Here is a 16,023-nt window from a genome sequence, read left to right as displayed (position 1 = left end):
AGCCTACTCAATACTGGGTATTGTCAATCATTTTAATTTAGGTATTTGACTAGGATGTAGTGATATTGCTTTAGGATTTTAAATTGTATTTTTTGATGACTAATAATATTTTATACATTTTCATATGCTTTTTTCCATTAAAATTTAGGTTGGTTGCCAGGTTTTTAAAAATATAGATTTATACTTCATTAAATATTGTGAATAGAGTCCTTTGTCAAATATATGTATTACAAATATCTCCTCCCAGTCTGTGGCATGTTTTCAGTGCTCTTAATTTTGTATTTTGAAGTTTTAAATTTTAATAAGTCCAATTTATCAATCTTAATGATCACTGATTTTGTTCTATTTCACAAAAAGTTGCCTGCACAAATGTTGTGAAGCCATTTTTCTGTTTTCCTCTAGTTTTACTTTTAATTAAGTTTAATTTCATCTTGAATTTATATATGGAGTAAGGATTGAATTTGTTTTCTCCTAGATGATTTCAGTTGATGCAAAATTATTTATTGAACAGTCAATCCTGTACCCACTGAACTGCAATGTCTCCTAGTCGTAAAACAGGGAACTGTAAAAAAAAATTCAGACTGGTTGATTTTGGGGGAGGAGGAGAGATCAGCTCACTGATGACTTGTGGCAGAACAATATACCTACCTGAGATAGTGCTGATTACATTTTGGGTGTCTGAAGACCTCCTATAGTGGAGAAAGTATATAATTCTGATAGTCTTCTTGAAGGGCCAGACGTGTTGGAGTCTCATGGCCACCAAAAATGAGGCAGAAATTCTGATAAGCATCAGCTGGAGAAATATTTTTGAGGACTATTTTCTGGAGATTACAGGTAGCAGAGCCCATTTTTTCCACAAAGAATCCTCATTGATGATTCCACTAAGGAAGCTCTGACCGATTTCCAGAAATATTAGATTGTTGTTTGAGCCAAACATGGAACAAAGATCCACCCAGAAAGGAAGCAATTTTTGGGACCTGTTACCCTGAGCAACTGATTCTGATGCAGTATCACTCTCCAGGAGTATCCCCTTTTCTACTTGCAGCAACATTTTCTGCAAGTTTTGACAATGTTTGAGGCAGAACAAGTGCATGATATTCATTCCATTTTTCAAATGGGAAATTTCTTTGACCTAGGCCACTGCACCTTGTACAAGCTGCTCCTTCTGTGATTTGTAAAGACAGTGAAAAACCATATTCATGTCCATCACCGAGTAGAAGTGTTTATGCTCATTGGACTGTGCTTTGTTTGAATTTGAGTAAGTCCTTTTTGATCTCCATTGACACTTGGCAGTCACAACCTCTTGGCTTTTTTTTTTTTTTTTCCATTTGAGAGACTGAAGAAGAAATATCCAACTTTAGTCTTTCTTCCTTGGATAGCAGTTTCTGCACATCACCAATGTTCCCCTGGAGGCTGTCTCTGTTTTTCTGCTTCTCGTTCTCCAAAACAGAGAACATAATACCAATAAAGTACTAAACCCCGAAGTTGATAAAGGAATAGCAGCCCTCACAGTCCTTGCCCTTCTGGAGGATATTTTCATCTAGGAAAGGAGGGAGATCAGATTCCTTTGACCCAAGTCTCCTCAGGTCTTCTCCATCAAACACAGATGTCTGTGTCCTCATGCCCTCAGCAGCTAGGTGACACAGAGCCCTCACTGGATGTTGGAGGTACTGATTAAGACAGCTGCTGGGTGCCTGCGTGAACTGGCTGCAGAGGAAACATAGGGAGAGCAATGTGGTGGTTTGGCAAGTCAGGGCAGAATCCTTCCCACTTCTCCACGTGCAGCTTTAGACGGGTGCAGGTGATCCAGCATGTGGAGGGAGTCAGACCTATATGGAACAAGGATGCACTGCTCCTCATCATGTTGAAAACTCAGAGTGCTTGATCCTTATCTTTAAAGTATTTCAAGAAATATGACTGCCTGTCCAAGCCTAAGAACCCCTTCATTTCTATGAAGAGGAGCTGTTTAACTAAGAGTCGGGGATCTCTGACTCATGGTCACATGGCGATCAGTAAAATGGTGTTGGGTAACAATTGTGTCTTCAGAAAACTATGCAAGGGAATAGGCACCAGCTTCTGCTTCTTCTGTTTACCACATATATCATGGATAAGTGTCCCCAAGGGGACTCTCAGCCCATTGAAACCATCAATAATGAACAGGATTTTCTGTACTTGGGCTAGGATCTCTGGAATACCATCCTGAAATTCAGGCTAGTTCTTAGAGAACCACTCTACAAAAGTGTATGACCCACTGAGGCCAAGTTCTTTGCAGCTGAGATAGAAGGCAGAATTGAATGCCTTTATGAGATTGTCCTGTAGCCAGTCCAGCACCAACTTCTTGGCCAGGGTGATTTTCTCAGTGCCTGCATGACTGTACAACACCACCATGTGTGGAAACTGCCCTGCAAACATTTTAGTATTTTATAGAGTGGGATCAGTGTCTAATATTCCTGGGTGACAGTATGGACATTTTCACTGGCTCCAGGGCAAAAATTTCGTGTAAATTTCTATTGTTTTAACCCACCAAATTTGTGGTATTTTGTAATAGCAGCCATAGAAAAGTAATTCAGGAAATAAGTAATATTTCATAATTAACCAATATGCTTCTAAATAACACTTGCACCAAAGAAGAACTGCTAAGGAAAATTAGAAGATATATTAACTGAATGAAAATGAAAACACAATGTAGCACAACTTATGAAATGCAGCCAAAAGAGTACTTGTGAGGTGATTTTTATAGCTTGAAATGTTTATAAAAATAGAAAAGAATGAAGATCTAAAGTCAATAACCTAGCTTCTACTTCAAGAAACTAGGGGTAAAAATAAAGTCAAACCCAAAGAAGAAAACAATGAAGATCAGAACAGAGATCAGTGAAATAGAAAGCAGAAAAAAAAGAGACAGAAAATCAATGAAGCCAAAGTTGTTTGGGAACATCAACAAACTTGACATGTCTTTATCTAGAATGACCACACTAATTTTGATCCAACCATGAGACAGAAACTACATAGTAATTTGAACAAGAGTTTAATATAAAGAATTTTAAACCACAACAGGGGATTGAACTGGAAGGATGAGGACTGACTAATAAGAAGTAAAGAGAACTCTAAAGAATACCCAAACAGCCAATGTAAAGAGCATCCACAAATCCCTGATTCTCCTTGGGAGCTGAAATAGAGCATCAAATAACATATGAATCTGGTAGAAAACCTCCTTCAGGGCTGAAATCCAGATCTTGTGGGAGGGAATGAAGTCATGGGAAGTTTGCTGTGGCTACACATCAGAACTCAGAACTGTCAAGTTCCCTCTGGAAAGTTGGCAGTAAACCACTCACAGATGGGTGCCAAGCCAGTGGCATCTCACTGTGAACCCCATGTGCTACTGGCCACTGGGAACTGCTGGAACTGGATATTGCAGAAGCCATGTGCTACTAGAATTGCGTTCTCCAGGAAACCACGTGTGCTGCTGGAGCCAGGCCCTAAGTTGCATGAGCCTGGTCTGCTGAGTCCACACCTGCTGCAGAAACCTGCCTAAGTGAGCACAATAGAAGCAGGAAGGGAAATCTTTCTCTTCTTCAGTGATCTTCCAATGCCCTCTACTGACAAAACTTAACACAGTGCCAGCTGGCACTGTGAAGAAATATTTACAGGGTCCTCCTCCATTATTGCAGAGCAGACAGTGAAGTTTTTATTTTGAGCTGAAAAGCAACAAATTGATAACTGGTGTGTTTATCAAGAAAAAAAGAGGTAAGACAGTAATTAGCAAAGTCAGGAATGAATGTACAGTTGCTAAAGATCCTACAACTAAAAGGATTGTAAAATTATATTATGAACACCTTTTTGCAATTTAGATGGAAAAGAAAAATTCATAGAAAGATGCAAATTACCAAAATTAAATCGAGAAGAAATAGAAGATCAATATTGACCTATAAAAAAATAAGGATTATGGCCTGGCTGGTGTGGCTCACTCGGTTGGGCACTGTTGCTGGTTTGGTTCCTGCAGCCTTTTGATATATGGCATGACGCTCCAACCAACTGAGCCACACCAGCCATGGCCAACTCCCATTCTTGATAAGAGCTCTCAGCAAACTAGGAATAGAAGGAAATTGCTTTAGACTAATAAAGGACAAAAAAGGCTGTAGCTAACCTCCTACGTAGTGGTAAAAGACTGAATGTTTTTCCCTTGAGACTGAGAACAAAGAAAGGGTGTCTCCTTTCACTGCTCCTGTTGAACATTGTAATGAAAGTTTTAATCATTGCAATAAGGTTGCAATGACTAATCATACAGATTGGAAATAAAGTAGTGCTGTCTTTATTTGCAATTGACATCATCCTGTATTTAGAAAATCATAAGAAATCTACAAAAATTGGAAAAAAAATCCTTAGAAACAAAAGTAAGTGAACGAGATGCAGGTTGTAAATCAATATTTCAAGATCAATTGTTTTTCCATATGCTGTCAATGAACGATCTAAAAATGAAATCAAGAAAGCAATTTTATTCACAATATTATCCAAAAGAATAAAATATTTAATAGGAATAAATTTAACAAAAGGCCTATATACTGAACACTGCAACAGAAAAATTAAGAAAGATTCAAACAAATGGAGAAATATACCATGTGTATGAATTGGAAAACTCAGAATTTATATAGAAATGCAAAGTACCTGGAATAGCCAAAACAATTGTGTAAAAGAAGAACAAAGTTGATGTTTTTGTAGTAATTGATTTTATTTTATTTTTAAAATATTTATTTATTTAGTTTTAGAGAAAGGGAAAGGGAGGGAGAAAGAGAGGGAGAAAAACACCAAAAAGGGGGAGAAATACCTGGTCCACAACCTAGGTATGTGCCTTGATTGGGAATTGAACCAGTGACCTTTTGCTTTGTGGAATGACACCCAGCCCACTGAGCCACACTGATGAGGGCCATACTAACTGATTTAAAACTTACTATAAAGCTACAGTAATTCAGACAGTGTGGTATTAACATAAATCAAGACATAGATCAGTGAAACAGAATTGCAATACTAGAAATAAATCCTTATATTTATTTTTTAAAATATTTTACTTATTTATTTTTTAGAGAGAGCAGAAGGGAAGGAGAAAGACAGGAAGAGAAACATCAGTGTGTGATTGCCTTTTATGAGACCACCAACTGGGACCTGGCCTGCAACCCAGGCATGTGGCCTGACTGGGAATCAAACCTGCAACCTTTTGGTTTGCAAGCCCTCACTCAATCCATTGAGCTACACCAGCCAGGGTAAACCCTTATATTTATGGTCAAATTATTTTCCACGAAGATTCCAAGGCAATTCAATGAGGAAATCTATTCTTTCCAATAAATGGTACTGAAATCATATATCCACATATAGAAAGAAAACAAAAACTTAGACTCTTACCTCACATTATACACAAAATTAACAAAAATAAATCATAAGTCTAAATATTAGAACCAAAACTATAATGTTACTAAAAGAAAACACAGGATAAAATATTTGACCATAGATTAGATAAAGATTTCTTAGACATGACAGCACAATCATGATCCACAAGATAAAAATTGATAAATTGGACTTCAGCAAAGTAAAAATGTATGCTTGCTCTTCAATGGACACCTTTAATAAAATGAAAAGATAAGTTACAGACAAGGAATAGATATTTGCAAATCACATTTCTGATAAAGAACTTAAATCTATCATCTATAAAGCACTCTTACAACTCAATAATAAGATAATATAATTTTAAATGGTCAACAGATTTGAATAGACTCTCACTAGAGAAGATAGATGAATCACTAATAAGCATACAAAAAGATGCTCAGCAACATTAGTCATTAGGAAATATATAAAATAATACCACAACAAGACACGAGTACAAACCAACCAGAACTGATATGTTCCAGAAGCTGATTGTACAAGTGTTAGTGAAGATGTGAAAAAATTGGAGTCTCACATTACTGGTGGGAATAGTACTGGTAAAATAGTACAACCACTTAAAAAATATTTAACTTTTCCTTGAAGTTAAACAGAGTTTTTTGGAGGGGAAGATTTTTTAAGAACTTTTACCAGCTTGGGCTATTTGGGAGATTAAAGAAGACCACACTCCACAGTGGGCTATATCACCAAACATATAGTACACTACTATTTTGTAGCCTAGATTACCTAGAAAACAGAAAAAGAAAAAAATGTGAACAAAGAGTTTTCAACCCAGCAGCTCTACTCTTAGGTATCTACTCAAGAGAAATGAAAACATTTCTGCACTCAAAGACTTGTACATAAATACTCTTAATAGCATTATTCATCATTCAGAATAAGGAAAGTTTAAATTAGAAACAAAATAGATGAATCATAAAGAAAAACATCGAGCCCTGTCTGGTGTGGCTCAGTAGATTGAGCACTGGCCTGCAAACCAAAGGGTCACCAGTTCAATTCCCAGTCAGGGCACATACCTGGGCTGCGGCGGGTCAGGTTGCCCAGCTAGGGGCATGTGAGAGGCAATGAACTGATGTATATCTTGCACATTGATGTGTCTTTCCCTCTCTCTCTCCCTCCCTTCCTCTCTCTCCAATAAAAAGTAAATAAATAAAATCTTTTTTAAAAAGAAAAGGAAAACATTGATAAGGTTGACTACTTTAAGAGTAAGAATTTGTGGGACTTCTGGCCAAGATGGAGGCATAGCTAAATACATTGTGCCTCCTCACACAACCAAAAGAATAACAATAACAAATTTAAAAACAAAAAAATAAACAAAACTGCCAGAAAAACGGAACTGTATGGAAGTTCGACAACCAAGGAATTAAAGAAGAAACATTCATCCAGATCGGTAGGAAGGGTGGAGACGGGCAGCAGGGACAGAGAGGCCTCATGGCAAGGCAGTGGCTGGAGGACCTAGAAGACCTAGGCAGGTGAAGTGGTGGCTGGCAGAGTGGGTGGTCCCATATTTGCATGCAGATAAACTGAGGGGAACAACTGGGGAGTGAGACAGACCACACAACCCAGGCTTCCAGTGCAGGGAAATAAAGCCTCAAACCTCTGACTGAAAAAACCTGTGGTGGTTACCATAGCAGAAGAAACTATCAGCCTCACAGGAGAGTTCTTTGGAGAGAACCACAGGGTCCTGGAATGTAAACAAACCCACTTACCCAGGAATCAGCACCAGAAGGGCCCAATTTGCTTGTGGGTAGTGGCAGAAGTGACTGAAAGCCAGCTGAGAGCCAAGCAAGTGGAATTGTTCCCTCTCAGATCCCTCTCCCACTGACAGCATCATGATGCAGCCAAGTGGGTTGCTCCACCTTGGCAAATATCTAAGGCTCCGCCCCTTACTATGTAACAGGCACACTGAGACAAAGAAATATGGCTCAAAAGAAAGAATAGATCAAAGCTCCAGAAAAAAATATAACTAAGTGATAGCCAGCCTATCAGATGCAGAGTTCAAAACACTGGTAATCAGGATGCTCAAAGAAATGGCTGGGTATGGTAGGAAAATAGAGGAAAAAGTGAAGGCTATGCAAAGTGAAATAAAGGAAAATGTATAGGAAACCAACAGTGATGGAAAGGAAATCTTGACTCAAATCAATGATTTTGAGCAGAAGTAAGAAATAAACATTCAACCAGAACAGAAGGAAGAAATAAGAATCCAAAAAAATGAGGAGAGGCTTAGGAACCTCTGGGACAACTTTAAATGTTCCAACATCTGAATCATATGGGTGCCAAAAGAAGAGGAAGAGCAAGAAATTGAAAACTTATTTGAACAAATAATGAAGGAGAATTTCCCTAACCTGGTAAGGGAAGTAGACTTTAGGAAGTCCAGGAAGCTCAGAGAGTCCCAAAGAAGTTGGACCTGAAGAAGCACACACCAAGGCACATCATAATTACATTACCCGAGATTAAAGAGGAGAGAATCTTAAAAACAGCAAGGAAAAAGGAGAGAGTTATCTACAAAGGAGTTCCGATAAGACTATCAGCTGATTTCTCAAAACAGACCTTACAGGCAAGAAGGGGCTGGAAAGAAGTATTCCAAGTCATGAAAAGCAAGGACCTACATCCAAGATTACTCTACCCAGCAAAGCTATCATTTAGAAGGAAGGGCCGATAAAGTGCTTCTCAGATAAGGTCAAGTTAAAGGAGTTCATCATCACCAAGCCCTTATTATATGAAATGTTAAAGGGACTTATCTAAGAAAAAGAAGAAGATCAAAAATATGAACAGTAAAATGACAACAAGCTCACAACTATCAACAACTGAACCTAAAAAAACAAAAATGAAAGCAAAAACAAACTAAGCAAACAACTAGAATAAGAACAGAATCACAGAAATGGAGATCACATGGAGGGTTATCAGTGGGGAGGGGATGGGAGAAGGATGGGGAAAAGGTACAAGGAAGAAGAAGGCATAAATGGTAGGTATAAAATAGACAGAGGGAGGTTAAGAATAGTATAGGAAATGGAGAAGCCAAAGTACTTATATATATGACCATGGACATGAACTAAAGTGGGGGAAGTGCTGGAGAGAGGGGTGTGCAGGGCAGAGGGGAATAAAGGGGAGAAAAAAATGGGACAACTGTAATAGCATTATCAATAAAATATATTTTAAAATTAAAAAAAGAATTTTCATTCAGTAAGCAATTAAATAGGCAAGCTACAGAGTGAAAAAGACATTTGCAACACATGTAACCATCGAAGAGCTCCAATTCAGAAAATATACAGAACTCCTACAAATCAATGAGAAAAAAGACAAGCTACTAGAAAAATGAGCAAAAGATTTGAAATGCTCTCTACAAAGAGAAAATTCAAATGTCCCACCAAATATGTCAAGAGTCGCATTGTAAAGAGACCATGTGGGACAGGAGGTATTGTTTGAAGCTGTCTTTGGAAAAGTGCAATCTTCCACACCCTGATTGCTCTTCTTTACCTTGGCTTGGTCATTTTCTTCAGTTTCTACAAAAGGATGCATTAACTTCCTTCCTCCCTTCCTTTTTTCCTTTTTTTCCTTCTGTCCTTTCTTCCTTCTATTCTTTCTTCCTTCTTTCCTTCCTTCCTTCTTTCTTTCCTTCCTTCCTTCTATCCTTCCTTCCTTCTTTCCACTCTTCCTTCTTTCGCTTTTTTTTCAAGTGAACACTGAGTTTTCAGCAAGCTTCAGAATAAGTGAATCTTTGAAAAGGAGAGTTTGATTCTTGATAAATGCAGCCAAAATCTAAGTACTCAGAACTAGTGACCAGACAGTAGATTGAGGATGTAGGTCCTGGGTTTTTTCTTGGACTAGACAGGGTGCTCTGAAACAGTTCTGTAACTCCAGCCTCTTCTTGGGCAGATAAAGAATCCTGTGAACAGGCTTCTGAAGTCAGTGAAGCACAAACCACAGACAGTGACGACATAGTGATACCGGCATCTCAGAAATGTCCTAAGGCAGTAAGTACACCGGGGTGATTATTAAGCTTGTGACAAGATTGTAAAAAATAACAGTGTGCTTAATGACCATGTATGTGAAGTTCAAATCCAAATTTAATGAACCTGATGGGAAATTCCAACTAATTTAGTTAAATATACATTGGGAGTGAATAGAACTCTGTTGATGCGGTCAGATGAAAGGATCGTTTTTCTTGATGTGGTGTGAGTGAGGACTTGTTTCAACACTTCTCTCTCCTGTTTTAATTCCTTACTTGCCTACTTCATTGTGTAAGGAGAGGTTTACTTGAAGAGGTAGAGGCTGGAAGAGAGGAAAGGATTCTTTCTGGGAAGGCTCAGAGGAAGCATTCAGTTTCTGAAGTTTTTGACCCAACCTTTAAAACATGTCTTTACAATTATTTATTAAACATTTCACCCTCAACTCTTTTTTGAAACTAATAGGGGATACATACACAAATATGTATGAGTAAGTATCCACAGGTATATTCAACAATTATTGTATTAGATCTTGTGAGGTTATAAATGCTGTAGAAAACCATCACTCTCTCAAGCCACTAAAATGCTCCCTGCCTGTTTGTAGGTGCTCAGTAAATATTTGTTGAGTGAGCAACTGAATGGAAGGTTAAAATATAATTGAGAATTATGAACTTTATTAGAAACAATAAAGAAACGCATAGGTGACCTAGAATCACGTGGGTAGGTTATGTGATATAAACTCTAAGATTTTTAATAATTCAGAAAAGGAAAATTATTGTTGCTTTTGTAGAGGTCAGAAAATTCCTTGAAAGTCAGAATCTATACTGAGGATTTGCAGGAAAATGAAGGATATTGGAGTGGGAAACAACTTGAAATCAGTAGACTTATACAGTTAATATGGCAAATAGTTAATTTTATCATTTTTTGAAATTTTACCTGTCATATCTTTTTTAGACATTATGTAAGTAATGTCGAGAAATGTTTATAAGACAGAGCAGAACCACTGAATGTAAGAACTAGACAATAACACCTTAGATATCATAAAGGTTATAAAGATTAAATGATGCATCCAGGATTACAGAGCTAGTTAGTGAAGGAGCCGGAACTCCAATCAAAGTTTTTAAACCATGCCACCTCAGACCAATCCAAAAAGCAGCCAGCTGGTCAGCAAATTTTTCAACTAGAAGGTAGACAGATTATATTAAAAATATTACTCTAAATTAAAGGCAGCTAACTAAGATCTCATTTTAGAAAACCTATGTGTACCCAAAAATGTTACTTGAGAAACTAAATATGAAAACTAAGCCTACTTAGCAAAAAATTAGTGTTGTTATTATCAAATTAAACATATAAGACAGACATATTAAAATGGAGACAACTGTATTCAAACATCAATAAAAAAAGTAAAAAAAAAAAAGAAAAAGACAGACATGTATATACTCAATCATGATTGTATTTCAAAATAGCTAGGCATAAAAGGTTGAAGGAGTTGATGGCCCAGATACAACATTTGAGTTCTGTTACTCTTCTGCCTGGAGTCAGCCTGGATAACAGAGGAGGCAAAGGAGGGTAGTGTTTAAGAGCATGGAGATTTGGTTCAGGCAGAAGTGGTTTTGATCCAGCTCTGCTACTTACTATCTCAGGCTGTGTTTCCTCATCTGTGAAGCACTAATGTTAAGTGTGCCTACCTTACAGTGATGAGGCAAGATTTAAATAAGGTAATGTGTGGTAAGGGTTCAGTACAATGCCAGAGACAAAGTAAGCCCTAACTGATAGTGATGACAATGTTGATGATGGCAATATTCTATCCTCTCTGAAATATTCTAGTTCTCAAGGTCAAGCTTTTATAATCTGGTAGTGATCCCTACAAAGAAGGACCAGGCCCTAAGGAGAGGGGACTGAAACCCAGGGGGGCTTCATTTCTTTTTTGCCTGCCAGGCCAGTTGAATATGTTGAACAGTACATATGTTGAAAAGACCCTTCAAAAATGCTTTTCTCTTATACTGATAGTAAAGTTACCCAATGACAATACATATCAATCTTTAACAGTCTTTCTTTGAGTCCTTATTTAGGACAGTTCCTGTGTTCATAGGATGTGTGTAGGACCATTCTGGAGGCCCTATTCATCAGCACAGGGTTCCTAAAGGCCCTGTGTACTTATCTACCCTCTAAGAATCTCCAAGAAATTCTCTCAGTCCAAACATGGTTTCCTCCAGATGAAGTCCCATTCCTGGCCCCAGGAATCAATCTCCCATTCTGAGTGGACCATAGAAAATATTTCCCTCCCCTTATTAATAGCTACTAATAATAAGGGAGCAATCATTTCCATTTGCTCTACAGTCTCAGGTTACTGTCTTTTAGCTATAGTATGTGTCAAGGACCTTGAAGTTTATTCTCTTTTCTTATACTCTTAATTTCATATATGAAGGATGTCCTGACCCCTTATATATGCTAGTTAATTAATTTTAGCAACTCCACCCACCCCCCAGGCAAACTAGCTAGCATCCTGAATTAATAAGCTGAAGGGAGCTGTCTGTCTGGCAGTAATGCTGCATAACTAACTGCTGTTAGAGTTTCTGCCATCAAGTTCAAATTAGTTAGTATATACAGTAGTTAGTGTGATTTAATATTACTAATTGTATACTTTTTTTTTTGCTCTTCAGTTCCAATAAAATTACATAATGGAACTAGCTCATGCAAAGGATTCTGGATCAAACTGAAACATCAGACTAGATCTTAGCTAACTTGTGCTGTTACAGTGAAGTGCCAGAGTCTGGGTTGCTTATTTTTTTTTTAAAAACAGTCATTTATTTCTCATAGTTCTCAAGGTTTGAAGTCCAGAACCTGGGTGCCAGCATGGTCAGATTCTGGTGAGAACCCTCTTCCAGGCTGCAGACTGTCAACTTTTCACTGTACCTTCACATGGCCGAAAGAGAACAAGCCAGCTCTGACCTCTTCTTGTAGGGGCACTGATCTCATTCATGAGGGCTCTACTCTCATGATCTAGTTACTTCCCAAAGGTTCCACCTCCAAATAGTCTACAAAGTGCTTTCCAACAGAATTATGAGAGCTGCAAATGTAATTAAAATTTTTCTAGTGGCCACATTAAAAGTGTAAAAAGAAATAAAAATTTTAAATATATAAAGTTAAAAACATATTTTATATAACCTAAATATCTAAGGTATTATCATTTTAACATAAAATCAATAGGAAAAATTATTGATATATCTCACATTAGTTTTTTTTTCTTGCAAAGTCTTCAAAATCCTGAGTGAATTTCACACTGACAGCCAATCGCAATTCTGATTAGCTACATTTCAAGTGCTCAATAGCCACATGTGGCAAATGACTATAGTGTTATATCCCATAACTCTGGTGCAATGTTTTTCAACTGTGAACTGGCATCTATTAACAGGAAATGTAATCAAAACAAGGGGGATCCTAGCCAGCACTAAAGAAAAACAAAACCCAGATATATAGATTAGAATACAGAAGAACAGTTTGCATCACACACAGTAAGGTTAAGAATTGTTTCAGGATACTTTTATTTCAGTGATTTTTATACACACACATGCAGATACATGTACACTGAAACTTAAAGTCTGGTGGTTGTTCATAATTAACTAGAGGGAAAATGTTCATCCCTATTAATTATGGAAGGGGCATTTTTTTTGTAAGATAGAGATCACAGAACCATTCATTTGTAAAATACCTATTCCTGTATTCCAAGGTATTCCGAGACACACCTTGAGAAATTCTGCTTAACTTTTCTTGAGACTACAGCACAAGATTCACATTTTAAAAATAATTGCAACACTTAACAAATGGGAGAAATTTGACCCTGAGCCCCTCAAGAAAAAAAAAAAGGCTAATCTTTTGCAACACAGCCTGGCCCCAGTATAAATTGGGCAATGGGGGAACTAAAAAGTAGATTTGGAGCTCTTAATGAATGTCATAGTTCATTAGAAGTGTGTCTTTTGAAAGTGTGACAAGCCTTACTCGTACTCTGGAAATACTGCCTGTTGCCCACTTTAGACATCCTGGTGACTTCCTTTTGTGCCCAGGCCTCATTGTCCTGTGACAGAGAGCAAGGATCACTGGCTCTGAAGGAAATCTCTGACTCTCTTCAGCAGAAAGCAGGCACAGAAGAGACCCTACACCCCTCTCCCTTAAAGAATTCAGAGCCAAAAATCCTAGGTGCAACACTGTAGGAGGAGAGGATTTACATTGGCCACAGCTTACTTCCTGAAACTAGAGAGATGTCAGCCCTCCTCCTGGCATCTCTAATGTGAAAATAGACACAGGGATCATTAAAAGAGAGGACAGGACGGTGGTGGTGGTTGTGACCCTGAAGTGGAATTGAAAGTACTAGAGTTGCTGTGGGAGGGCAGTGTGATCTGATATCCTCCTCTGTGGCCTGCACTTTGGTGGGTGCAGGAAGCAATGGGCAGCACTTTGCTATAGTGGCTAAAACAGCTATTAAATCTCCAGTATCAGCCAGCAGGTCTCGTAGGAGCTAATCTCGGGAGAATGCTGGATTGGTCTTCATTAGGACCAATGAAGGAAATGAAGGAAAGCTATCTGCTTAGAAAGTTTCTTGATTCTTTCTATCTGTGGAGATGGCTGAGAAAGGCTGGTCTGAGCATGAGTCACTGGACTAGGAGATAGAATGACACATTAGGGGACTATTCAGTCAAGTTGTCTTGGTTCAAGTTTTATTTATAAATTAATTCTCAAAGAGTAATAGAGTAGAGGGAGTATGCCTGTGATTGATGGAGAGTAATGTGTTAATTAAGTTGAATATATATCCCTGGAGCATCACTAACCTATGGGAAATAAATGTCTTCTTATCAGGGTTCAGAGAAAATGTGCATTGAAATTGTCAGCCTGGCCTTCTACTCAGAAGCTGAGGTGATGTCTGATGAGAATGTAAAACAGGTGTATGTGGAGTACAAGTTCTACGATCTACCCTTGTCAGAGACAGAGACTCCAGTATCCCTGAGGAAACCAAGGGCAGGAGAAGAGATCTACTTCCACTTTAGCAAGGGTGAGGCATCCCCTGTGGTCTCCAGAAAGTGGGGGTTGATAGACGTTGAGATCAAGGGGTCAGAACTATTTTGGACTTCTGATGGGGTAGATCCAACCCTTTTTTGTTAATCAAAATAGTATTTAAATATATTTAAACATATCAAATGGATTTAAAAATATTTTAAATTAAAAGTAAACAGAGCTAGCTGGTGTGGCTCAGTGGACTGAGTGTGTCCTGTGAACAGAAAGGTTGCTGGTTCAATTCCCGGTCAGGGCACCTGGCTGGGATGTGGGCCAGGTCCCCACTTGGGTGAATGCAAAAGGCAACCTATTGATGTTTCTCTCTCTTTCTCCCTTCCTTCTCCTGTCTCTAAAAATAAATAAATAAATAAATAAATAAATAAATAAATCTTTTTAAAAAAAGTAAACAGTCCATTGCCGCACTCCTCTAAAAATAACTACCTTGCCCTTCCCCTCAACCCTCAGTCCACCATACCACTTTTCACTTTTTCTGTTATTTCTTCTGTTATTTAACTCCATATTTCTGAATAATGTTTCCATTGTAATTTCCTGATTCACCAGCTTTAGAGATTATCTCCTGGCTTCCCATCTTGGAACATAACATTTCTCTCATATCACACCTATGTCCCCTCCCTCCCATATAATTGGATCGTATTTTTTTATTTAATTAAATCTTAAGTGTCTCCATTATTATAGATATGTAAATATTAATTCTTGCAGAGCCAAGGAGTACACCATGATTATATTTCCTTTCTTGTTTATTGTTTTTACTTGCCTCCACTTTTCATTTGCTTTGTTTTTATTATAACTATTATAATTCTTTTTATATTCTCCATCAGCCTTTCCAAATGTTGCAATAATTAAACCTGTCAAATAATTTATCTATTTTTTTTCCAGAAGACTTCTCTTCACTCTCCTATTCCTTTCTAGCCTACAGTTTAGCTACTACCACTGCTGCCATTTAGAACATTTATTCAGTTCTCTCCTATGATGGATTTCCTATGCCCTGTCTCCTTTGTCATCTTATCTGATTTAATTTCTTTTTTAAAGGATCATACTTTCCAGTAAATATTCTGAGACAGTCATGCTTGAAATCTCTTTATTTTACCTATATATTCAGTTGATAGTTAGACCAATATAAATATCTATATTGAAAACATTTTTTTTAAAGATTTCATTTATTTGTTTTTAGAGAGGGAAGAGAGGGAGATAGAGAGACAGAGAGAGAGAGAGAAACATCAATGCGCGGCCGCTGGGGGTCATGGCCCGCAACCCAGGCATGTACCCTGGCTGGGAATCGAACCTGGGACACTTTGGTTCCCAGCCCGCGCTCAATCCACTGAGCTATGCCAGCCAGGGTGAAAACATTTTTATTAAGAATTTCAAAGCAGCTGGTCCATGGTTTTCTAGCCATGCAATCTTTATATGAAAACTATCCCATTCCTCCCCAAAAGATTTTAACATTTTGTCTTTATTGCTAGTGGTCTTAAATTTCAGAGTAATGTGCATATATTTTTTTAATTGTTCTGGCCATTCTGTGCACTCTTTTAATCTGGAAGCTCATGGTTTTTAGTTCTGGGAAGTATTATTGCATTTCTTT

The 16,023-nt window shown here is 37.8% G+C and overlaps 1 protein-coding gene and 1 non-coding gene across 7 annotated transcripts in view; both read left to right on the top strand.

Moving 5' to 3' along the window:
* The window catches only part of RPGRIP1 (RPGR interacting protein 1), a 65,640-nt gene that overhangs the window by 44,423 nt on the left and 5,194 nt on the right, over positions 1–16,023 (top strand). For 4 of the 6 annotated variants that reach the window (XM_036030632.1, XM_036030625.1, XM_036030619.1 and 1 more), the window contains 2 exons: positions 9,304–9,401; positions 14,229–14,421. In XM_036030632.1, coding sequence (XP_035886525.1) covers positions 9,304–9,401; positions 14,229–14,421 — 291 coding nt within the window. Of the gene's footprint in view, positions 1–9,303; positions 9,402–14,228; positions 14,422–16,023 lie in introns of those variants that run through there. The other 2 variants (XM_036030637.1, XM_036030642.1) reach the window with 2 other exon arrangements.
* LOC114490385 lies at positions 6,013–6,154 on the top strand. The gene has a single exon (XR_003683945.1). It is a non-coding gene; the product is annotated as a small nucleolar RNA SNORA4 (small nucleolar RNA).

This window comes from Phyllostomus discolor, chromosome 1 (genome assembly GCF_004126475.2).
Source record: "Phyllostomus discolor isolate MPI-MPIP mPhyDis1 chromosome 1, mPhyDis1.pri.v3, whole genome shotgun sequence".
NCBI classification, from domain to species: domain Eukaryota; kingdom Metazoa; phylum Chordata; class Mammalia; order Chiroptera; family Phyllostomidae; genus Phyllostomus; species Phyllostomus discolor.
This window is presented reverse-complemented; position numbering and strand designations above follow the sequence as displayed.